General features: G+C 36.4%; 1 protein-coding gene across 3 annotated transcripts in view; it reads left to right on the forward strand.

Annotated features, from left to right (window-relative positions):
* Positions 1-25,961, forward strand: part of LOC117971351 (voltage-dependent calcium channel subunit alpha-2/delta-3-like) — a 145,654-nt gene that overhangs the window by 35,405 nt on the left and 84,288 nt on the right. For all 3 annotated transcript variants that reach the window (XM_058999896.1, XM_058999894.1, XM_058999895.1), the window contains 2 exons: positions 270-386; positions 12,118-12,177. In XM_058999896.1, coding sequence (XP_058855879.1) covers positions 270-386; positions 12,118-12,177 — 177 coding nt within the window. The remainder of the gene's footprint in view (positions 1-269; positions 387-12,117; positions 12,178-25,961) is intronic.

Here is a 25,961-nt window from a genome sequence, read left to right on the forward strand (position 1 = left end):
GAATTGGGTACAAATTCAAATATGAGTTTTAAATGGAAATGTCCTAAAAAAATGCGATTGTTTAAGTTGGGAAATCCAAATCCAAAATATGATTTCCTTTTAACATTCCAGTGAAATTCTCGTCCATTAATTCTAAGTTTCACGCTGGCTTATAACACTGTTCATACAAACAGACAGTCCCTGTAAGCTGGGTCACAAAATACTTTATTGATGTAGCACTCAATCAAGCTGTGCATGGAATAGTCATTCTTCTTATCTCTGCTTTACAGAAATACAAAGAGTATGAAAAATCAGTTCTCGTTGAAGAAATCGATGGTCTACGTCTGGTCAAAAAGCTGGCGAAAGATATGGAAGAGATGTTCCACAAGAAGGCTGAAGCAATGAGAGTGAGTACCTGTTACGCATTTTAAACTGCTAACTCTTTAAACAGCAGTGCTGTAGTGATTACAAAACACCAGAAACCAACAGTGACCTAATGATCTAATGGAAAACGATTAAACACACAGCGAATAAATACCTTCATTATTCATCAATTGCAGTGTAAATAGAAATAAACATCCTGTAAAAGTAAAAATACTGGCACTGTTTCTGATGTTGTTTTAACCTTCAGCCTGCTGTAACAGGGATTGAACACTTGTTATTGTTTTCATAAGCATGTTTTATATGATAAATGCATTGGATTGGAGCCGGATGCACACCTAAGGGATGTATGATGTAACATTCAGTGATCACTGCCCCCTTCCTTCAGGCAAGAGTAGATCTCAGCCTTATTGTGTCAAACCCTACCACAGCACAGTCCGGGGCTTTCTGCCATTGTTGAAAGGCAGATTCGTGGATCAATGTATTATGACATTTGTAGTATATGCATAGGTTTTATGGTTTGGTAGATAAATCTATATATTTTCCCAGAAACCTACATATCAGAAATATTCAGGAGAAAAAAAAAACACATCTTTTTTTAAAAGGGTAGTAGGTTTAATTTAAATGTTACGGACAGTATTTGCAGACACCACAAAGCTGTGCATTTTCCAAGAATTAAACCTATATTTGGTTAAAAATAAAAGGTCAAATAAAAAGCTAGGAAATGTAGAATACACAATGCAAGTGTAGTTATGTTACTCCATTCTCCATGTTAATATTGCATTTAATAAAAGTTGCATGATGCTAGCTGGTAAAAGTTCCATTCGGTATTCAGTGCGTGTTCCGTACACTGTCTCAAGTCTCCTAGGGGTTGTGACAAGGGCAACGCTTCTCTGAGCCCCAGATTTCTTGTGCCAAGGGGATTCCTGAGTGATTTGTTGAGGCAGCGATTCAAAACGAATCTGAGAGATCTTTCTCTGTCAAGGAACAATTGAACAGTCACGCTACTTTTTTTGTTGGTGGTGGCGTTAACATTGGTGCTTCCAGTAATGTAACGGACAGTGTTGTGTGATACACTGCTGTTTATGGATTCTGTCCAGTCCCTTGTCAGTGTGGTGAGATGAGGCTGGAAGCTCTGGGAGCGCAGATGCAAATGAACCAGTCTATTTTGCTTTGTGGTTAAGACGCTCCCTTGCGGTGTGCGGGGTCGTCGGTTTGCGCCCAGCTTGCGCCCCGTTACAGTAACACTAAAAGGAATGTATACAATTCAATGACAAACCTTTCATCTATAATCCCCACATGTCTAGTACAACTGGTACACCAGAGTGTATCCACTAACTCTGTCCCCCAGAGGATTTAGAAATAGCACTTTGATTTTGTGTTGTACAGTATTTCTTACTGACGTATTTATTAAGCCCACTTTGGAGCAGAGTGTTGCAAGGGGGCATGGTAAAATACCTAAAAAAAAACCCATTTTATTCCCAATTGTCCTTTTGTTTTGTTCTTTTTGGTTATTTTTAAAAGCCGTTATAAAAAGCCTTTTATATTTAAACACATCATCGACTTTTCAGGGTCACAGAATCCACTGCAAGCACATGCACGTACACATGCGTATTTGGTTACTGAAAATAAACATGGTTTTGACCCCCAGATGCTAGGCATTCAATGGAAAATAATTTCATGTCGTTTTAATTGTACATTTGATGTGGAAAGGTTTGTGCTCCCTACTGCCTCCGGGGAGCTACAGGACCCAGGTGGAGCTTCTTGATAAAATACATTTTAATAGAGAAACATAAAAGAAAACTCATCTTGGCTATTTCACCCAAGGCTCAGTTATTATCTTGTTATTGCTGCTTTACAGCAAAGAGCATGGATCAAGGTCTATAAGTAGCTATTACATTGCCCAGACTTAATGCAAGGCTTTTGATACTGCACACCACCGTCCATGATGTAGTTGGTTTATTTGTGTTCCCAGCTCTGCAGTGGCTCAGGGCCATTAAATGTATTTTAATGGCCCTGAGCCTTTTCAAAAAGGAGTGCATTGATTTTCTTCAATGAGCATTATGTTATTTATTGGCTTAATGAAAAATGTATTTTGAATACAGCTATACAAACATGCAGAGATAATACGGCAACAGCTCATTCTATAATTATCAGCTGAGAAAATTTAAGGTGCTGCAAGCAGTGTTTTTTTTTTTGGTGGCTGTGATTCGCCTTTTTGTGACTGCCTTTTTGTATGAAAAGTAATTGTTGTACAGTAATTCAATTTCGGTATGTACACGCTTCACTTCACTGGTATGCTTTATCTGCAGTAGTCTAAGGCTTTAAAGCATTTTATCACAAACTTCCACTTGCTGTCACATAAGGCTTCATGTTCTGTTATACAATCATTTGCATGCCATGAATGTCTCGGATATGAAATTGTTTTTTAGTTCACAGGAGTTAAATCTGGAAGGCATGAAACAAAGGTTTGCTGGAGAGGAGCTTTGTTAAATGGTGGATTGAGACACCACAAAGTCTGGTTATAATAGAAATACAATAGAAACATGCAGTCTGTTAAAAAGACCCCAGTTATGCCGCTAGTCCCGAAATGGTCGCAGCTGGGGATGCTTTGAATGCCAGTATTGGAGAATCATCTGTTTCTGATGCTGTGCACTGAGCCTTTTGGAACTGCTGCTAATGCAGTCTTTAATCTTTGCAATATTGGGTGCGCACTGTTGCTGCACAGGGATTTACAGAATGGTGTCATTGTATCATTGTTACTTGGTTTAGAGCAGTTTTCAAACGTATTTGTCTGAGGGGACCCCTTTTTTAAAGTCAGTTTTGAATTGGAGTCCCGAGCTGAAAACTAAAGAAAAGGCAAACCGCAAACAATAAAGATGCACTGCCTTGCAGCCATTGTAAAAGTTCAAGTATAATACTGTTTTATAGGACAACATTTTAAGGGCAACCTTAGCGAACCCCAAAGGGTCCCCGGATCTCCGTTATGAGAACCACTGATTTGGAGCTGGAGTCTAAGGGGTTGATGCCAATAACATGGACAGCTATGACCATCTAAAGCATATTTTTCAAAATTATACATAGAAACAAATATTAAAGGAGATTTATGCAGTAGAGTTATAATACTTGGCCAATCTAGGAGCAGTAGTACTTTCATAGAAGCCATGTTGTACCAAGCTGTGGTCCTTCCCACTAGAGTAAACAACATGAATGAGCAACTGTATGTGTAGCCTTCCACAACCTCCTCCCCTTCCCACCCAAGAGGTTTAAATATCCACCCACCTCCTGCTTCTTTACAGATTTACTTGAAGTATAATTTTGGATCACCACTATTTAGTGTCAAGGCTGCTGATAGAATGACAGACTGGAGTGCATATTAACATTACCCAGCAGCTAATGTCAGGGGGGAAAGCATGGTTGTCACTGTGTAGGACAGCGGAGATGTCTAATTTAAGATGAATGTGGGAGGAAAGAACCATGGTGTCACGAGCAATCGGCATTCGAAAATGGATGACAAACCCAGGCAAGAAATTTCTAAAGAATTGGCGACCAACACCTATGCCTGATTTAATCATTGTAATTAAATGGTAGGGTTTCTCAGTAGGCCTTTTGATATGCTGTTCAATTGATTACGCATTGCCCGTTTATCCATGAACAATTTTCTGTCTTAAAACCAGTCTCTGTAATTGACTTAATTACCATTCCTTATATCATTGTCTCATATAATTCATGATCTTGAAAAACAATGTCATACGATGTCGAGTTTACAGCTGTTTTGCTGGGGTACGGTTTTGTAGTTCTCTGGATGATGGTATTGTTTTTGGTGTTTTAGGTGTCGCTGGTTTCTGTGTGGCTGGCAGTTAATGGGTCACAGTTAAGTGGCCTGTTACTGCCTGACAGCTGCATAGAGTAATTAAAACCAGGGCTTGCAAGTGATGCAAACAAAAGAGTATAATCATGTGGCAACATAATCAAGTATTGATGTAAACAGGATGTTGTAATCACTGCTATGTCCTGTAAATAAAGGAATATGATTGGGGTTTCATGGCTGGCAATTTAGAAAAAAAAAAACTAACATGATAATGTGTCATGGCTCTTGTGTGTCAATATAGGCTGTTAAAATGAACATGACTGGCATGTGAAGGTCCACAGTAATCAGGGTCATTGTTCAAATATTTAACAGGGAAAAGCAAATGTCATATTTCACATGGGTTTATCCAAAAATGGGAAGAAGAAATCATTACTCAGTCAAACAAGAGTGTTTTTGTTTTATTTTTGTTTACGAGAAGATTGACAGTATGGTCTCACCTATTCTGATACGTTTGAATGGACTGGCATCTATTGGTTCAAGTTATGTTTTGCAAGCTCTACATCTCTGTGGTATATTGAAGCTATTGATAACAGTTTCCTTCCCTTTATATCAGCAACATGGACCCTCCAGCCTCATGCCTATAGCCATAACCAAGCACATTGCCTCGCTTTCCTTCATGGCTTGGCAAGCGCTCCTCCATCCTGACAGAGACATTCTGTCCTGGGCCTGTATATGAAAGAAGACTCAACTGCACACTTAGGATATTATTAACAACCTCAAAAGAAGAGAATCAAGGAATTTGCACAAAGTAAAACATTTTATCAGGATGTTTCAAACATATTTCAAGAGCTTGTTTTAAAGGCTATTGGTTTATTCATTTTTCAACTTTGTGCACATTCCTAAAGAGACAGTGTTGACAACAGCTGTCATCATGCAGCTCGACTGACAGCCAGCAGTTTGGATGTACGCTACTGCAGGGAGGGTTTTACAACACTTAAGGTCGTGGTCTGTTTTTTGCACCACAAAAGGAAGTACATTTCTTAATAACCTGAACCTAATCAATGGGATTCCAGCAAATAGAAAAACCAAACAGCTAAGATTCTTAAATGTTTCTTCCTTTGGATATCCCAACAGAAAATAATGTGCGGTTGCATGAAAAGGGTGAAGACCAGATGTTTATGCAAGATATTTTTGGATTAAATGATCGTTCCTGCTGTAAAGATTTGACGACCTGAATCCAGCCTTTTGTTCTTTTCACTGAGCTGTCTTTCTTCTATTTTAGTTTACCCTGTGGCAGGCAGCTGACAGGTAAATTACAAGGTGCGATTAAATAAAACGTAGAAATATATACAGACGTTAATTGAATACATTTTTCACAGTAGCTAATGTTCATGGCACTCTACCCACAAAGACGCCCACTTGTTCAATCACAATAGAACTGCATGGTTTACAGTCAGTAGACTGGTTCAGGACCAATGGGACAAGTATATGCATATGGAATGAAATCGCATTTGCCAGTCCTTTTCATTTCACTCTGCCATGTAGTGCTTCTGATACACCCTCCAAGCCAGGTTTCACTTGAATGGTCATTATACATTGTTAACAGTGTTTTGTCCTTGAAACTGAATTTAAGAGTTAGTATAATGGCAGAATTCACTATACAGCAGTTACTGTCTTCCTAAAAAATATGACTATAATATATGAAAATAGCTCCCTTGGAAAAGTATTGAAAAACTATACATCAGCTGCATACATCCCCTCTTTGCAGCGTTGTTTAATTGTTATGTGTGGTTTAGGCATTTTAGAAACAAACATCTCTTCTCTTCCATCACAAATTCCCAAATGACTCGCTCCAAATTATACATCTGCACAAGTGCTAGTCAGATCTTCCGTTTCCCTTCAGACCGTGTCTATGGTAATGGCTGAGCTTTGACAACTATGATTGCAAGTATTTATTTAAAGTATTTTTTGTATAATCCTCCCAATTTAAAAATGTAATTCTATGATTTTTTGTTGTATTTTGTTTTATATTTGCATTTTGTTTTATTTTGTTTAATATTTGCATTTCGTTTTTATTTCGTGCTATTTCGTATTTGGGGCTCTATATAAGATGATTCAATGTCTTCCCTGTTAATATAGTTTTATGCTCTTGTTGCTGCTTATCTTTTATGTCACTTTTTAGAAGCAGCCCCGATTGTGCAAAAAAAGAACATCAACTAAGCCTGGTATACAAAGATTCCATCAGAAACAGCAATAATGAAATGTTCCGACAGTGTAGGTAGTGTACAGTAATGCACTTTCATGAGGGTGAGTACGTGGATCCAGTGTTTTGCAGTCTGTATACTAGCATTGCATCTCAATAACCCATGGGCTTCTTCCCTAAACATTACTGTACAGTGGTTAGCCTAGGTCACCTTTAAAGCAGAACAAAATTAATAATTTATTTAGATTTTTAAGGTCAGATGTTTTAACCTGAAATGTGCAGAAAAGAGGTTCCTGGCTCTGTCTAGAGATGAATCTAAAAAGAGGGGCATTTCCAGCAAGAATATTAAAAACAGCATTTATGTTTTATCAGCTTTTTTTTTTTTAACATTCTTATATGGGTAATGTATTTCATCTTTAGGAATGGGATGTTTGTCAAACCCCTTTGATCCACAGATATTATATTAGCAGGACCGTATTGCATTTTTAGCAAGCTGTAACATATTTCTTCCGAATTGCACATAAGAAAGCTATGAACTTTTTTTTTATTTAAAGACTAATTAAAGAGTAAACCTGTACTGCATGGTCAGCTTGAAGATCTTTTAAAGTGGCCCTTGTGGACTGAAGTCCACTGTATACATTTCGCAATAAAAGCAAAATCTCTAAAACTGGAAAAGTAGTCACAGCAGAGTTATTGCAAAACTTTGAGGACAGTTTTTTCTAGAAATCAAAATGGGATTTAAAACAAAACAAAAAATTGTACGAGCATTTTAAATGAACAGCTTGTTACAATATTTACTTTTCCTTAACGTAGTTTCTTTACTGGTTTAGTGAAAGGTTGTCTCTGTATTGAATGCACTTTGTTGGAGATTGTGATTGACCGCCTGCTGCCAGTGTCCTCCAAGACGTTCTTGAAAAAGAGACGTTTCCATAAATATATCCATCAGAAAACCAGACATTGGTGTAAGGTTTCAATGTTCTGAAGCATTTCTATGGTCAAAAGGCAATTACAAGTATTCCAATTTATTAACTGATTCCATTCTCTTCTTCTCCTTAAATCCCTTATGAATGCTCACAAAGAAATGACGTGTAAACCCTTTAAACTCGTATTCTTGTCTGCTTTTGTTAGACACAATCTTCCGAAACAGTTTTTGCATTCATTAAAATGAGTGAATGAGGTAGCTTCAGTGATGCACAGCCAACTGCGAGTCAACAGGTCATTGCAAAGGCACTGCTGATGCTGTGCTTTATACTTAATGAATCTTTATTGGCAACAAGGGCAAACCTTGACCGTGTTCACTGACTCAAACCATGCCAGTCTTGAAAGTAATACATCCTTTTTCAGAACATTTAAATGCAAATGAACTTGTCTGGACCGTCACCCGCTTGTTTTAAAATATGTCTGGTCCTGACACATGTAATATATTTGAAATCTACTCATTAATGAATGGATTTATTTAATACCTATCGGTTTTAAACACTCAGGGGCAATTACGGGTATCAACACAACCTTAATACCTTGTTGGACAGTGTTCATCCTTTAGTACTAAGGGATAGATTCAATAACCTCTGCTATCTTTCTGGTGTATGGTGTTATTTGGTGAGACTTCCTGAAGTAGGAGGACATCTCCTGAAAAATATGTGACTTGTGTTGCCTTGATCTTTAAACACGGCAATTCTACTGCTATGCATCCACAGATACCTGCTTCATATACTGTTGCATGACAGAGGTAGCATACACTAGCTGCTCTGTTGCCATGACGAAGTTATCATGATTGTGATCAACTTAATGGTACAAATATCACCGGCACTGGCTGTGTTTGTGATGCTTTTCTAAAAGCACGATATTGGGGTTTTAAATGTGTTTTTCTGTCACAGTTAATAACCATCCCAATATGAGTACAATACAAAGACAGGTGAATAATGCTCAGCTAATAGTGGTGTTCCTCGCCCAGTAATCAGTCTTCTAATAGCAAGATACATTTTTAACCTCTGGAGTGTTTTAATGTGTTGAAGTATGAAAGGTTAGTCATACCTTTTCAAAATTGTTATTTATGACCAACAAAATAACGCTATGGACTGAGCACTCTGAAGGTATTCATTAATTCTGGCTATCAATAACGGGTCTATTCGCATTTCAATTCGTCAATAATACAAAGTGGACTGATTTTAAGTTGACCCTGATTTATCCAAGGCAAGGTGGAGACACTGTACTCAAGCATTGCAGAATACTGTGTGTGGTTTAGAACAATAGATATATATTGTTTTCCATGCGGTCCATCACATGTAAACTGTTTAGTTCTCGCCTGTCAGGCAATCTGGGATCCGGCACAAATTAAATGCTCAGGATTGTTGTGTTCTGTTCTTTTAATATTCTCAGTTCTGTGCTTTTAATTGTTAATAATAATCACATGCATAAACTGCTCACGTGCCAGGTGTTTACAAATGCATAGCTGACTTATTTCACCCCTTTTTTTATTAATTTAATTTAATTTTCAGAATATATTAACTGAAATCATGAAGTGTTTTGTAAGCTGGGCTGGTGTAACCCTGTGTGGTTGGGACACCTCATTTATATGGTTTAGGTGCTTTTAAAACAATCACATTGACATGTTTAACATTTTACCCATCAAGCATTCCTTTTTTTGCCTTGATTGCTGCAGGTTCTTCTAGATTTACACCATTTAATTACATAGCAACCTAACGTTTAATAAACAGTTGGTTTTGACACGTTTTGCTTACAGATCTGAAAGTCTTTGAGGTTGGAACAGAATCTGAAATAGAATCTGAATGCTTCCCTGTGCTTTCCGGGACAACTTGTCGTGAGACCTCAAGGGCTCACTGATGCAGGCACTACATAAAACGTTTGTCTACTTGACTTTGTTTCTCAGAAGTTTTACTTAAATTATCACAATGAAGGACACATGAGCCAGTGACTGTGGGTAGTAAATTGAAATGTAGAACTCATCTTCAAACCTGTTTGACAAATCTTTGTTTAAAACAAAATACAAACTGAATGTTGCTTAGTAAGAATAATGGTAACACTTTAAAATAATAGCCACAAATTCATAATGAATTCCAACTGAATAGCACAGTAATAACTCCTGAATGAATATCTTATGCATTCCCTCGGAGTAATTAATTTTGAATTCCACCCTGGTAATTCATGTCGATTTTAATTACCGTTATTCATTCAATGTTCCTTTGTAGCAAATGATGTTGTTCGCATGTATAAGGCATGCATTCCTGCATGAACTAACACTTGATTATGTAATCAACATAGTTTGTTAGAAAGAATCAAGGAATGAATATGGGTAAGTGAATCCATATGAATTAACAGGGCTGAATTAAAAATGAATGACTTCAGAAAGTGGAAGTGCATAAGATGTTAAGAGGTGTTATTCCTGTGGTATTCAGACAGAATCCATTATGAATTTGCAGTCATTATTTAAAAGTGTTACCAGACTAATAATAGCACATTGCGGTGTGTTTAAAATATTGCAAAAAAAGGAAGTTTGAAAACATAGAGCAGAAGCCTTGAATGTGTTGAAAAATAAACACAACCAAAATCACTCTTTTAGGAGAAGAGCTGGACAGATAAGAAGCTGTGCAGTTCTGCTGTCAGTTACAGCCTTTGGGTTCATTTATATCACTAGATGTAAGAAGCCATTCTATTCCAAGTCTTAGATAACATGGATGTATTGCTTATAAAACTGGACAACAGCTTATCTTGTGCCGCCAGAGTTTGTGTTCAATTCTTATTAGTTTTCTTAAGTTTAGAAAGTGTGTCTGTAATATGATGTACATACAATGTTGGAGTGCTTGAAATCCTGTTGTTTTTCTCTGTGCTTGGGATGAAAGTATAGACTGGCAAAACTTGAATGTGTTTGATCTGCAGTCCACACAAAGGAAGCATTCCAGTGATTTAATTTTTGTATTGACTATACTGTAGCCTTAAAAAATAATGACTTGGATCGGGACATGGATGCTGTCATGAAGATTATAGAGAAACTGGAAGGTTGTAAACAGGCATGCTGCAAGGCCAGTGTTGGGATCTGCTAGAACAGTGGGAGGTATAGAGTTAGAAGAAAGGGAAGGGTCAAGGTCACTGGTAGTTTCCTTGCCTTTTGAACACAGAAACATAGCTGCCAAACACTCAAAACTAATACCATTTTCAGATTATCAAAGAGAGAAAGAAAATGCTTCAAACCATCAATAAAACCAACAGAGTGCCTGTAAACATTACAGAGAAATTGGTTTCCTCCAAAGCCTTTGCTATGGAAGCTTTTATGAGATATTTTTACTTCCTATATACATTATATACAACATGTGTAGGGAAGGCAGTGCATGCTTTACCAAGGTGCTGAACAGTATCTGGAGAGATGGCAATTCATTCAGTCATTAATACTTCATGCAAGTGAATATGTAGGCGGAGGACCGTGATGACAAATGAGTCGTTCAAGTTCATCCCAGACATGCTTCTACGAGGTTCGCTCAGCGTGCAGGTAAACTAGGGCTGTCATCTTCAGGTTCATATCCCAAACTCCCTTAATAGGCTTAACCTCTATTATACCTCCAAAAATAAAAGCGCTTCCAAGCACACGCAGAGCCTGGATGCAGGCATGCGGTTAAGCCCTTAAGGGACACGAGGAGCTGAGCGGATGTTCAAATGGGTTCTTCTTAAAATACACTTAAGAGTGACTCATGTATCACAAGGAAACTGACCATATGGAGAACCTTTTTCTTTTTCTTTTTTTTTTTTTTTAAACACTGTTTCATGCCCCTCAAGATAAGAAAGTTAGCATTTTTGTTTGTCGAACACGCAAGTGCCTTGTACCTTAAAGGGTTAAAATATTTAGTTTTGGAGACTGGAGATCTCCATTGCTGTCGGATTTCAAATTGTGGTCTGCTGTGTACGAGTCTCATCAAGCACTCAAAGCAAATAGAGGTCATGTTGTGTAATGGTAATAGTTTGTGAATCAGATGCCGTTTCCAATGAGTCTTTTATGAGGTTATCAGCATGTAGATTCCATGTGCTTTTGGAATGGATAATACCATCCTTTACGGAACAGGTCAGTAAAACACTGTCTTGCAAGAGACACTTTAAAGCTTCATTCTTGCCATAGGTAGGTTTCAAATGCTCATCAGGTCACCCTGAACCCAATCTGTCATTTTGTAATCTTTTTTTGAAATAGTGGTAGCGTACTAATAGTACGTGGAGTGCATTCAACCATGATGTTACCTGTGCTTTTAACTCCATAACAGAGGTAAAGGAAGAACTAGAATGAAATTACTCTGCAGGTAATTTGAAACATAATATTACATCAACTATCTTTTTCATGTAATACATGTATTTAACCGGTGTTGGTTTTGATTCACTGACTTCAGAATGTAGAAAATCAATGGGCATTCTTACATCAAAGTCAGATGCCGCCAACTTCATCTTCTGTTTTGATTGTAGCCTAAACTAGAGGTCATATTAGAAAGGATTCTGATTGCTCTGGTGTTATCACATCCAATTTATTTTACAAAGTTAACCAAGAAAAAGGTACCACGACGATAAATGACCTCACCTATAAAATAATATAGTCACTGCTATCTGAAGTCTTTATGTTCTGTATCAGTGAAAGGGATTACATGAATGCTGAAGTAGGTGGCAAGGTGAACTCCAATGTAATGATTCAGCCAAGAGAAATGTCTAAAGGTATCTGTCTGACTTTTGTTTTTTTTTAACTCTTTCACAGAGACTTGTAGAAGCTGCTGAAGAAGCCCATTTACAGCATGAGGATGACCCTGAGTTGCAGGTAATTGTGTATCATGGTTAATGCATGTATTTAGAAAGTGAGAAAATGAAAAATATATGTCTAACAAGTTAGATGATCTGTCCTAATAATGCAACTTGAATATGTACAATGACGGTGTGAATGTGGGAATGACCCCCCAGAACCTGCGTTAGAATGTTAGAAGATGTTTCTTCAATGCCCAACACAAAAATACCCTGAAACCTTGGATAAAGCACTAAAGGATGGCTTTGTGCTTGTGTACTGTCCATGTGCGATTCCATCACCTTGTTGTCTTGTATAATTGTAAACTGCAGAGCAGTGGTAATACACAGCGGATTGCAGGATGTATTTGTATCCATGTATCTAGTTCTGTTTGAATGTTTATATATAGGGCAGCTGGCTCTTTGAGCTAATATATATATATATATATATATATATATATATATATATATATATATATATATATATATATATATATATATACAGTTTTAATTCAGTACGTCCTTTCTCTACGCAAACATTCTGCAGGCTACAGGGCTCCTAAACTTCCTAATCTGGTCTCTGCTCTATGACTTTTAAATTAAACTGCCTCCAGTCGTCATTTTTATTCGGCTATGCTACAAATCCAATATGGTAAGTTTAGGACTCTGCCTTCAGTATTCATCATCACATTGTAGAATTCAGTGGTGCGGTAGGAGAAAAAAAAAATCTTCAAAAAAAGTAATTCCAACAGACATAAAATGCCAATTTTGAAATGCAGGCAGAAACATTTCTAGATCACACAGACAATCACAAAACCATCCGTCTGTATTGCACTCATTTAGTAATTTGATCTCTAAGAGCAGAGCATTCTGATGATTTTAGAGAACTGTCGGTGAGTGACAGACTTGGTATTAAAGCAGAGCTTTTTCTTTTTTTTTCTGAGGCAGTTTTACAGCAGCTTACATGAACTTTCATATCCCGGTGATAAGGCTGTCTTGCCAGAAACTAGAGTTGAGACATTTTATAGTCTGTGTGTGATCTGAGGCTTGTTCTAGTCTTGGGGTTCTGATTTAAGCTATATTAGTTTGGCACTTTCAGTGGGCAACTGGAGGCTTTGGGGAAAGAACTAGAATTCACTCCTTCGTGCACAGAGTCAGGATTCAGTAACATAACCTTGATGTTTTACATACTTTATAAATGAGTACTGTTACACCAACAGGCACACAATTGTGAATATAAAAAATTAAGTAATTCTACTTGCAATACAATCAGTGACTTCTCAAGGGACTTCTTCAGGCTAGTGGGAGAAAGCCTGGAGCAGAAATAAGATCAGCATGTTTAGATATGTTTAGATATGCCTACCTGCTCTCTGGCTATCGCAGATATACAGTAGGAGAGCTGCAGGCACAGCAACATGTTCATGTCTCACAAATGGGAAGATGCACTACAAGTACATTGGGCATGAGGAAGCTCAGGTAATACCCAGTCCTGTACCTGCGCTGGGTATTATCTCAGGAATTAACATATACAGCACATGCATATTCATTTAAACCAAACTACTGTACACACATTTAAAAAAAGAAAACAGATTGCACAGTTAAGCAGCAGGGTCATTCATTCCACACTGTTGGGTTGTCCTTGGCATTTTGTACAAAGCAGTGCGCTGACGTGTCTTTTTAAAATAAAGTGTATTAAAAGGTTACAGATTTCGAGTGTCTGTTTCAGGTCTGTTCATTTTCTTTGTCCCGCCACTCTTGTCGAATATATAGCCCAACATATGCAGGGCAAGTTCTTTTCATCAGGGGCAGTGTTGATGACCAACCCAATGTTTGTGCATTACTGCAGCGAGTCTTACATTCGTCAAAAGTACCCTAAAAGCCATTTATATGTCAGCAGGATTAACAGGACAGTAACATTGTGGTAAGAGACTTGTCATTTTTTACTGCCACACTCCATTAAGCTGAATCAATTCTTAATCTCAGTTCCAGCAACCCCTTCACAACCTTTACGGTGAGATTGTTGTTCTTTATCAAAACTCTCATCACACCATCTGCTCAGGCCTGAAATAGCACTGAAATGATTAGCCGGGGTAAAGGGAGTTGTGCTTGAATATGGATTTAGTGCAGCAGGGATTCTTCCAGGGAAATTGCTGCTTTTTACATAGCTATAATTACAACTGCTATCAGCTCATGAACCATTTCAGGCCCTATGCATAAAGTTCTAATGTGTAATTTGTTTTAAAAGTCTAACAAAGTTATACAAAATAAAAGTCCCACATTTTCCAAACAGCTTCCTAGATCAAAGCTTTGTGAATAGGGATATAATTGGCAAAGTATTGTTTTTCAAGAACCTGCCGTGTTCACAGATTGCTGTACCCACACGATAGTGCTGAGGTCAAAAAGGTTAATCTCTCGTTTATTATTAATTGCTGGAACAGCAAACATAAACATATGCTAATTAGTATTGCATGCTGAGCAAAGTATAATCCTGCTGTTGGATAAAGTATCTCTCTCTCTCTCTCTCTCTCTCTCTCTCTCTCTCTCTCACTCATATATATATATATATATATATATATATATATATATATATATATATATATATATATATATATATATATAAATAAAAATAATTTCTTCACAGAATTCTTTTTTCATGAGAAAAACAATTAAAACAATTATAAATAAATGTCCATTGAAATGGCTGTATGCAAATGCTTCCTATAGCTGTGTTTTTGCTTAGAAGCCAGTAAAGACACTAACCTGGAAAACATTCTTGACCCAAACCTGCTGTTTGAAACTGTGTTTCATTGCATTCTACAGTAAGTGTGTTCTGTAATAAAATAGTTTAAGTCTTGAGGACAATTCTACTTCCTCAGTTCCTCCACTTGCCTCCTCAGCTATATTAAAAGCAATTACAAGCCGATTTGGGAAATGCCAAATGCGATTTTCAGGCATGTCCAAAATGTCAACGTGCCAAAATATTGGGGGTGCCTGAATAGTTTCCAGGTCTACAATTCATCAGTAGCTAAATCCCTGTTATTTCAGTCCCCAGTAGCATTCGCTGCACCAGAGGAGTCTGAATACACAGCTGAAACAGCAAATAGTAATTCTGTTATCTCTTGTTTGCTTGTTTAATCCATATCAATAAGTGTGCTACTTTATTGTTTAATTAACTTGAAAATGAAGTGACAGAATAACAAATTCATTGCCTTGCAATAGGATTAGGGAGAAATCGAGGGCACAGTGCTTATTGATGTATGACTGTATTAACCAAAGTAATAGCAATAGGAACATGAAACACCCCTCACTGCGTCCCTGCAAATACCTAGTCGTGAAACGAGGTGAGAATCTGGCAGGGTATGGATGTGTATGATTAAAGATAAATCATTGTTATTCTAGATTACATAAAGCAATTCCATTAATTGCCTTGCTTTTTCAGTGGCACAGGGATTTCAGTGCCAGCACAGAGGCTGTTTTCACAGCAAGGGCTCTGTGGTGCTTTATACCCAGACACTGATACATTGTACCTAGCAGGCAGCTTTTCTCTAGATTTCCATGTTTTCAGATCTGCTTCTATTGGTAAAGACAACAACTATTCGTCAGTATAGTTACCTACATTAACCCTACACTGTAGGAATAAACAATCCTTAACAGAATGTAATAAATGTGTGCTAAGTGTTGCAGGGGTAGAAAGTTCTGATGGGGCGGCACATTGCGACATCTAGCTGTCGAATTCTGCTACCGTTAGCTAATTCTGATGGGGAGGCATATTGTGACAGTACACTGTTGTTGTTTTTTTTGTTTGTTTTTTAATAAGTTGGGTTTCATGGCAATAACCAATAGATTTTCACAACTGTTGTTTTATTTTAGAGATCTGCCCATTTTAAAAAAGCTGCTATAAGGATAGCATCGCCACAATAAAAAAAAGAGAAAAACTGCCTTGGTTAAATTTCTATTTTCATGTTGTGTCATCCTACAAGTGTTCAGTAATACAAAGTTTGTGTAAAAATCTGAACACCGCATCAATTCCAGTTGCTGTTGCTGTTTCCTTTTGGTTTTAAGACTTGGATTAAAGTGTCATGATTGCGTTGTTAGAGAAAGGTCTCATTTTATATTCGCTGACATCACCTTGGTTATGCATCTCACTGACTTGCTTGTGGGTTGTCAAGCGTTACAGTGCAAGAATCCCATTAGAAGGACCAGTAATCTCCATTCCCTGGTCGTTATTGAACTCTTCTTGTGAGCAAGTCATTTATAATAGGACTGTTCATTTATAATTAGGAGATTGCTCTATGCAATTTATTTATTTTTTTTAACTTTAAATTATGGCTATAGGAGGGAGTGGCGTGTTGCAAAGCACACAAACCTGAACCACAGTAACCTGTCTTTGTGACCCACCACTGAATCCAAAGCATAAGATGTTATTCTTGGAGTGAAGACCATAAAACAGCCTTGTCGAGGAAGAGACAGTAGAACAGATTAAGGGTTTTAAACTATCAAGTTTAATATTCAGGTCTAACTGGGGTTAGTATTGCACAGACAAGTACATAAAGCGATTAAATAAATTAGCATCTGTTCCTTGGTAGCCGCAGCTCATGTAATTGAACATCGGCTTGTTTGCATAATTTAAAGCCTAAGCGAACCAACGGTAAAATATACTGCATCATGTACATAGATAAAAATCAATCCTGTTTTCACTGATAATCGGGCCATTATATGTTTTTTGTTACTTTATGGAGTTTTTTTTTTATTTTACTGTTACAATGTCCATGCAGTCAGGTAGCAAGATATACTGTACTCAATATATTTATCTTTGCCTTTTAGCTTTCATCACAGAGTGAGTCATAGTTTTTAATTACTTAAGCTAATTAGCAGTTAAAATTAAGAAAACTATATATATATATATATATATATATATATATATATATATATATATATATATATATATATATATATATACAAAATACTGTATATATATATGTATGTGTATATATATATATATATATATATATATATATATATATATATATATATATATATATATATAAAATATATATATAATTGCAGACTTTGTGCCTTTGTACTGACATGGCTCGCTGTATTTATTATTATTTGTTTTAATAAATTTAGTAGTTGCCAAATTTAGTTTTTTTTTTTGTTTGTTTGTTTTTGTTATTTTCTCCGCAATTTAGTAGTGTCCAATTCTTTTGTTTAGCTCAGCTCACCGCTACCACCCGTGCACTGACTCGGGAGGGGGCCTCGCTGTATTTTGAGTTAGTCTTTCTTGACCGCTGCGCCTTCAGGTCATGGTTCATTGATTCTGTTCTAAATGAAACCTATGTTCTTTTTTTTAATTGAAGTTAATTAAAGCTTGTAATGATCATAGTCTAAATTTACTCCGGATAAGTTTGGTCATTTTATAACACCAACCATCTTCACACTTCGTTTGATCAGCCGTGCTGTAGGCCTACCCTTCACTTTGAAATCCCAGTTGAATTCCGTTCCCCAGAAGATTTGACTTCTCATTATAGTGTCACATCTTTTGCAGTTTAATGTTGTCCTTGGTGCACTTGGGAGCAGGAACAGAAGTACTACAGAACCGATGAAACGGGAAGGGCAAAAATGTTAAGAACTGTTAAATCTCCAGGAAGGGAGGGGAGACAGAATATCTGCAAGGACCCCTTATAAACAGCATACTCAATACTAGCATTAGCTGTACATGTAAACTTTACAGGACACAATGTTGCAAGAGGTTCCAGTGATATCCAGGTGACGCAATAACTCAGCTTTTGCTTCTTGAATAAAAGACTTCTCATGTCTGGGCACTTCAAGTGTTTTGAATTGGACAGATACAAGGCCTATTCAATTGGTCTAAATACCGGCACCATATTAAATAATAAATCTGGACCAAACCTTCCATTTTTTAATGTACTTTTACAGACAAAAATACACTACAGAGACCCACACAATGTGTTAACCTTCAGGCTAGGGAACAATTGATGGGGGAGTTCACCTAATCCCTGAATGATCTAATCCAACCCCCAGAGGTAGTTTCAATACTGAATGAATTAAAACTGTAATAGTGTGTATAAAGTACTTAACCAATATCTGCATTGAACATGCTTGTTCCTTGCTTTGCCACAGGCAGTCAGGTATTTCAATGGATTGAATGCACTGTATGTAAGCAAATAATTGTTTTTCTGAGTCCTGGACCAATTCCCCACAGTGTAATGAAATTGAATGCATTTGCATATTAATAAGTTTAGCGATTAAATACTGAAGTATTGAGATCAGATGGCTTGAGTTGTGGTGCCGTCAGACCAGGAAATGAAACAATAACGATGGTTGTACAACGGCGCAATTGTTTCTCTATTAATTTAGACTCACGTCTCGCCTCTGACACTGTGTCCTGGAGAGCAGAAAGCTGCAGGTTTTTATACAGATAACCATCTCCCGATTAGCTACAATTAATCAATGAATTAACTCGGGAGATGGTCACCTTCTGCACAAGGTTTTTAAATAAATAACAAAACACAAACGCACAACTTTCCCTCGTCATCTTAAATAATAAATAATCATGTCGGACGGACACAATATAAACACAATATATGTATATAATAATAATAATAATAATAATAATAATAATAATAATAATAATACATACATACATACATACAATAATAAAATACACACGGGGTGGGCACCCCATCACAACTATACATTTGGGTTTAGTGTTTGTTTTTTTTTTGCTGTGAGAGCTTAGGGCATAAGTTGGTCGCTGATGTAAATTCATTGTGTCATCTTCATTGTACAGTACGCTCTTTACCTGTCCAGGTAGAGTTATTTCAAACCTTTTGGATGGTTGAGTCTGGATTTATTCTAAACTTGGCTTTTGTGCCATCTGTTTTGAAAGGAGGAGACACAGCTGCTGATCTGTTACATAACATTCACTTAAAATGTATTGAGTATTCATGCACACAGAGGGGTGCTTAGGGAAGTGGGGTGAAATTGTACAATGAGCATAATGGTGTAGCCGGATCATGTTATTTAAAAACAAGTTATGTTTTTAAAGCAGGCTGTTTCTACTGTTGAACCGATTACAAATCAAGTTTTTATCATTTCCAAAATAGTAAAAGACCTATTAGCTCAAACTATTACAAAGAAAATTGCTCTTTCAATCAACTCAAGGCTACAGGCTATATTACCATTGTTTTTTTATCGTCTTGTGTTGTGAGATCTGGTAGACATTCTAGAAGCCACAATACACCAGTTTTAATTATTAAAGGATGTTAAGGAATATTATTGTCTTTCCTTTTCGAAACAGCATGATAATTTTATCAGTAAGCTCCCAGGTAAAGAAGAATTTAACCCCCAAGAACAAAGCACATTTTTGACTTCTTATTCGTTTCAGTGGTATGTCTACGTCTGTCAATATTGGATTGTCTTGCCTACTCTACCAGTCTCAAAGCAGCGAAAGTGCACAAGCTGACAGTGGTGATTGTCATGTGAATAGTAAACTACTTAGTTTCAAGATCCATAAGAACCTGTAGTGTAACGTGATTAGAAAGATACAGTAACTCCATAAAGATACGGCAACATTTCAAAGAGATTTTCATACCTTATAACCTGATATGGTAACATTGTAGCACTGGACAGGACATATATGCAAAAACCAATTCTTAAGAAGAATGTATGGTGGGTCTGCAAAAGTATTTACTGGATTCCACAGACCCTGAACTGTGTGATTTCACACATCTATATTCTTCTTAGCACTCTAAACCACTGCTTTTTAAGAAAAAAAAAAAACTGTGACCAAAGTGTGTAAATTTAGCGAGCTCAAGGGCGAGATGGAAGCACATGAAAACCTCGCACTTTGAAGAGACACTTTTCAATATATTTGTATGCTGTCATTTAGCCTTGCTGTTCTGTGCCATGAGACCAGTGTTTAATCAGGAAAAGTGCTTCAGCACAGTGGGTGCTTATTATCGGTAAAGGGCCATATTTACACGGCCCTTTACTGCTGCTCAGCTAACACACATCTGCAGCTTACTGGCAAATCGTTTTGGCTCACGTTGCTGCTTCTGTTTGGAAACACTTTGCATGTCTACTTTCGCACGGGAATGTGGGTGTTCTGGGCTGTGCCAAGCTAACATTCCTGGCAATATCGTTGCGTGTTTGCAGCTGTTGCCACAAACATTGCCAAGTTTGTAACCCTGTCTGGGTTTACGAAAGGGTGAGTGTAGATCTGAAGCCTCTTAGTGTGGCATTATGATGCTGTATTGGAAAAAAAAAGGCAAAGGCATATACAGTAATTCTCTCTATAATGCAAACCCCATGCATCACATGCATGACTGATCTACCTTGAGTTCAATCCCTTGAGTTTCTTTAAAACTACTGAAAGAAACTTAACAAATTCAATGACGAATGTATTTTTCAGTGTCGAAACGAGTGAGAGATCTTGCAGAGGTGTGAATGGTAGAAGTCACAACAGGTCACGTAGGCAAGGATAAGTCACATGTATTCCTTTAAAATTTGTAAAGGGTGCTCCATATATACAGATAATTACGGTACGTATGGGAGGCAAAAAGAACCAAGTCTGTCACAGACATGCATGGCAGTTTGATGGAATGTTAAATCTTAGTTTTATTAAGCTATGGTGAAGAAAGTGTTAAACATGCTGTAGTCCTACATAGGATGAGCTTAATCTATTGGAGCTACAGACAGGGGAAACAGTGGCTTATATCAGCAATTCGTCCCTTATGCTACAGGACCTTCACGACTGTCTTAGATCTGCATATATGTTATTACTAATCAAACTGCATGATCTTTATTATAATAAACACAGTATTTACTATCATGTGAACTGACTTTGAATAAGAAATAGTTTGCTTTTTTTAGGGTGCAATTGGATCAGGTGAACCCGTGTTGCTTGGATGTGGTGTTAGCAACCTTGTATTGGACATTGCCTGGGGAAATCAATATTGTTGTACATTGAATTTAGCTTTATGCACAGGCAGCCTGCTCTTTGAGATCCATCACCATCCATTAACTAATGTCTTGTTTTTATGTCCCTGGTACGACCTTGTAAAGAGTGATAATCACCTTTTTAAATGCAGTAAAACTACAATGCGTAGAATTGTTAAATCTAGCAAATTACTGCTTAGGTAATATATATATATATATATATATATATATATATATATATATATATATATATATATATATATATATATATATATATATATATATATAATATAATATAAAATTTCAGTTTCATATTGACCTGTACAGCTGTCTATGTACAGTGTAATCCCAATTTCACAGTGTTTTTAAGACAAGAAAAACCAACAGTGACAACAGGAGCATGCTCTGAATGCAAGGCTGTGTCTCCAGCTGGCTGCTGCCTGTCTGCCTTTTTTGTTTTTTCCTGTACATGATGTTTCCTCCATGATTGAAATTCTGTTCCTAGCCTGTTTCTTAAATTGCAGTGTTTATCGCAGCACAGCAGATCAATGTATAGTACATGTAAGTGTGTGTGTACATTTATATTAGATTAGTAGACGATTACCCAATTCGAAGATACAGTACCCAACTAAACAGGACAGCTAATGGTATTCTTGTCGGTGTATGATTTCTTTATTCAGATTGATTTTAAAGAACAAGTGATGTCACATCCGTTCAGTATTTAGTTTACCAAGCCACAGTCGTAATTCTAATTTTGCGAGCGAAGGCATAGATTATGTCAGACATTCTGAATTTTCTTTCCAAACCGTATACAGTAGATAGATAACCTGCTGAAAATATCCACACACAATAACCAAAAAAAACCAAAAACTGAACAGATAAATGCTGGAGAAAAAAACTAGAGGCAATTTGATAAGAGGAAACAAATCAATGCTTGTGTAAAGTGAAAAGAAAGATTTTGGTGTGTTGCTAATTATATAATGAAATATAGAAACCTCTTTTTAAAAACAGAAAACACTACAGTTTAGAACATTCAATCTGTGCTTTGTATTATAAAGACTTCATTTAATTTCTAAGGAGCAATATGTGTTTGAATGGTTTACTATTACTGTGAACAAGTAAACAGGTATTTCTGAGTAGGAATGCACATATATTTGTGTACATTCTGGTTTCTATATTAGGGTGCAGTGGCTTCTATGTTGTTGTTGTTATTATTTTATTGTTATGATAATGTATTTTTCTCTAGATATTTTTTACATATTTGTGGTAATATAAAGTACACAAAAGACTCAGCTATGAAAGCATATAGTTAACATTCCTCCAAAAGTCATGGTTGAATTGTCCATAAATGTGGGACACATTACTGTATTTAATTATTTATTAAAACCATGTTTGCTAATTTAAATAAGGGCACTTAACACACATTATACAGTCTCATCATGGGGGAAAAGTACTGTATGCAGCTAAAATGATGCATTTTAATTAATGCATCAACATGATACATTTTAATAAGCCATCACTGTTAATCATTTACATCAGAGTAACCAGAAGAGAGAAAAAAAAACAAAACAAAAAAAAAACTAATTTACATTTTCACTTTAAAATCCATTACAGACATAACTGATAGGGCAGGACATCACTTTAGGAATATTTCAATATTTAGCCTTGGTTTCCCAGTACCGAGCACCTACTGATCACAACTGAATGACTAAATGACTCCTTAAAGTTCAACTTCAAGTTGTTATTTTAACCAGAACATTCCACTGAACTGTTATTTACTCTGTTTGCAGAGCATACCGTATGTATTGTTAGATTTTACTAACTCTTGTTATATATTACCTGTTATACCACACATAATTTATTTAGATAATGCTTGTGAGAAATCGAAGTATTTTGTGTTAACACCTCAACGGCAAACCCATCTTGAATTTGCTTGGGTGTTCTTTGAACATCTGTTGTACTGATTTACCACTTTTGCAGATTATAAATACAGTATATATGAAACGTTTTGTTTTGCATCTACACAAGGTTTAAATGATAAAAAAAAAATCATTTATTTCAGGATGTTTCAGACAGAAGCCCTTCAGCTGTGTAGAAAGAAAAATAAACACAGTGCAGTAAACTTGTTATTTTTCAAAAAATCCTGTGGATGATGTCCTGAAATAAATCATTTGTATATCATTGAAACCCTTTATGTACATGCAAAAAAAAGTTTTTAATTTTTGTACCTATATATATATATATATATATATATATATATATATATATATATATGTTTATGTGTATGTGTGTGTGTGTGTATATGTATATATATATATATATATATATATTTTTTTTTTGTTTATTTTTAGCAAGGCGACTTACAGAGACTAAGGTGTGTGAACTATGCATCAGCTGCAGAGTCACTTACAACAACATCTCACTCGAAAGACAGAGCACAAGGAGGTTATGTGACTTGCTGAGGGTCACACAATGAGTCAGTGGCTGAGGTGTGATTTGAACCGGGGACCACCTGGTTACAAGCCCTTTTCTTTAACCACTGGACCACACAGCCTCCTTATAATATATAATAATAATATATAAGAGCAGTTATAAAATACAATAAAATCAGTAGTAAGTAAGAGCAAATTCAAATGAGAGAAAATAACAAATATATAGTAAATAATTACATTTGAGAGCGATTTCGACCGAGAGCAGTTAAACTTACAAATATTTGGTTATAAGAGTAAATCCCATAAAGAACAAGTAGTAAGTACAGTAAATGGATAACGATTTCAAATAAGAGCAATTACAAAAAATATATCTGACCCCCCACAGTGCACCACTAATTACATTGTCTCTTTATTATTGTGTCATATTTTGCACTGGATGAAATAAATATAAGGAGGAGGTTTGAGTTTTATTCTGTAATGGTTCCTATCATCTGCCAGATGGTTTGTCCAGAAGTCTGCATGTCCAGCATGCATGCTGTATTGTAAGCATGGATCTCCCTCGTGAATGCCATTGCTTTATGCTTCATGCTTTCATGAAGTCTGAAATTTCATAATCATGCTGAAGCCCAAGAGGGTAGATCACATTGAGAAAAAGACACAATTATGCAAAGCGCCTGAACTCAAAGAGGATGCAAAGCTGCAGTGTTTGCTTCTGTACAAACTTTGCACATTTACTTTCCAACTTTCTATGAGCAGTTGTTTGTGCACATTTTGCAACAGATCAAGAGCTCAAAATATCATGGTAGTCTATGCATGAAAATTTACCGGTTAGACCTACTGATTTATTGAATTGTAATTGTAAGTTACAGATTACCATTTTTTTATTGAATCAGTTTCTGTAGCAAAGAAATTAGCTGAATATTTGAACAGGTAATTTATTTTTAGTAAACCATTTCCTTTCACAGTGTTGCAGATTGTCTGGGATGTTATTGATTTCCCCAGTGCTGCACTAAAGCTGTCTGTCAAGGTGATAATAAGCATTCATTAAATAGCATCCTTCTGGCTCTGCTCTTTGAATGGTCTTGCAGCATAGCCAAAGTCGCAGTGTTATTTATGCAAATATCAATCTGGAAGTATATTGAGAATACATTTTTCCTGTCATCTCTTTGTGTGTGGGTCAGAGAGCTGCCCTGGTCGAGGTCCTATCCAAAGCATGCCTTATTTGACAGGATTACAATGAAGTAGTTTTCTCTTAGAGGTTTGCAGCCTTTAGCGTTACTCAGCAAATAAGACCGTATCCCTCTTCTCGTGTGCTTTCCCATGTCTACACTTTACTGACAGCGTACACTGGATATTATTTAATCTTTTTGGTGATGAATTTGACACGAGAGAGAGCCAGGGGATTAGTAAACAGTCAATCTTACACATCTGTCCGCAGGTCAGGTGTCTGTGTTATCATGCTCTTTGGTAGAACAGGCTTACCAACAATAGTACTGTATGCCATAACCATGGCTTGGGACATTCTGCTTGTTCAGCTGTGATGACCTATGCATTGACCTATGCGTTGTTTGACTGTTTCCTGTAGAATTGACAATCTCTATTTGAATTCCTATACTGTAGCACCTCTGCACTCTGACCTTGGGTGATTTTTGAAGTTGTTTAATTAAACCCAGTTTATCAATTTAATGAAGTTAATGTTCGTCGGCACATTTCATAGAAGAAAAGCCTTTCGTATTTAAAAAAAAACAAACAAAACAAAAACAATAACAATATCTAATAAGGTGTTCTAAATGAAAGCTCCACACATTAGTAGTGCATCCCAGTCTTAACCGACACACTCAATGCATTCCATCTCTGTATCTTCAATTTTCTTCATAATGGAAATCAATCTAAATAGAGAATTATGTCACATGATCTAGACATGATCTAGACTACAAAGATCCTGAAAATCACCCAATGCAAGCATATCTCTATGCAATAGAAATGCCTCTAACATGATATATATATTTTAAGTTTGAATACAACTCTGTCATATTTATTTCCACATTCTCTAAAACTGTACAGATTTGTGGGAATGTATTGTGTTTTGCTTTAAAAGGATGTAATATAGTTTAAAAATGACTTGAGCAGATCTTCAAAACATAGTTACTTGCTGAGAATACTGAGGACTGTATTTTCATGCTGATTTTTTGTGGAAACAAATATCCCCAGAAGCTGTGCAAATCAATCCCCGAATGTGGGATTTTCAAGGTAAGAAGCTAAACAAGCGTCTTCTGTAAGCAACTTAAACAAACATTATTCGTTTGCTAACCTGGTAGGAAAACAGTAGTAGACTGTTCCCTGTCATAAACAATACATGTTATTTGTTTAATCAGTGGAGCTCTTTGTTAACATCTTCAAAGGATAAGCTGCATTTGGTAACATGTTA

The sequence above is a fragment of the Acipenser ruthenus genome, chromosome 25, assembly GCF_902713425.1.
Source record: "Acipenser ruthenus chromosome 25, fAciRut3.2 maternal haplotype, whole genome shotgun sequence".
NCBI lineage: Eukaryota > Metazoa > Chordata > Actinopteri > Acipenseriformes > Acipenseridae > Acipenser > Acipenser ruthenus.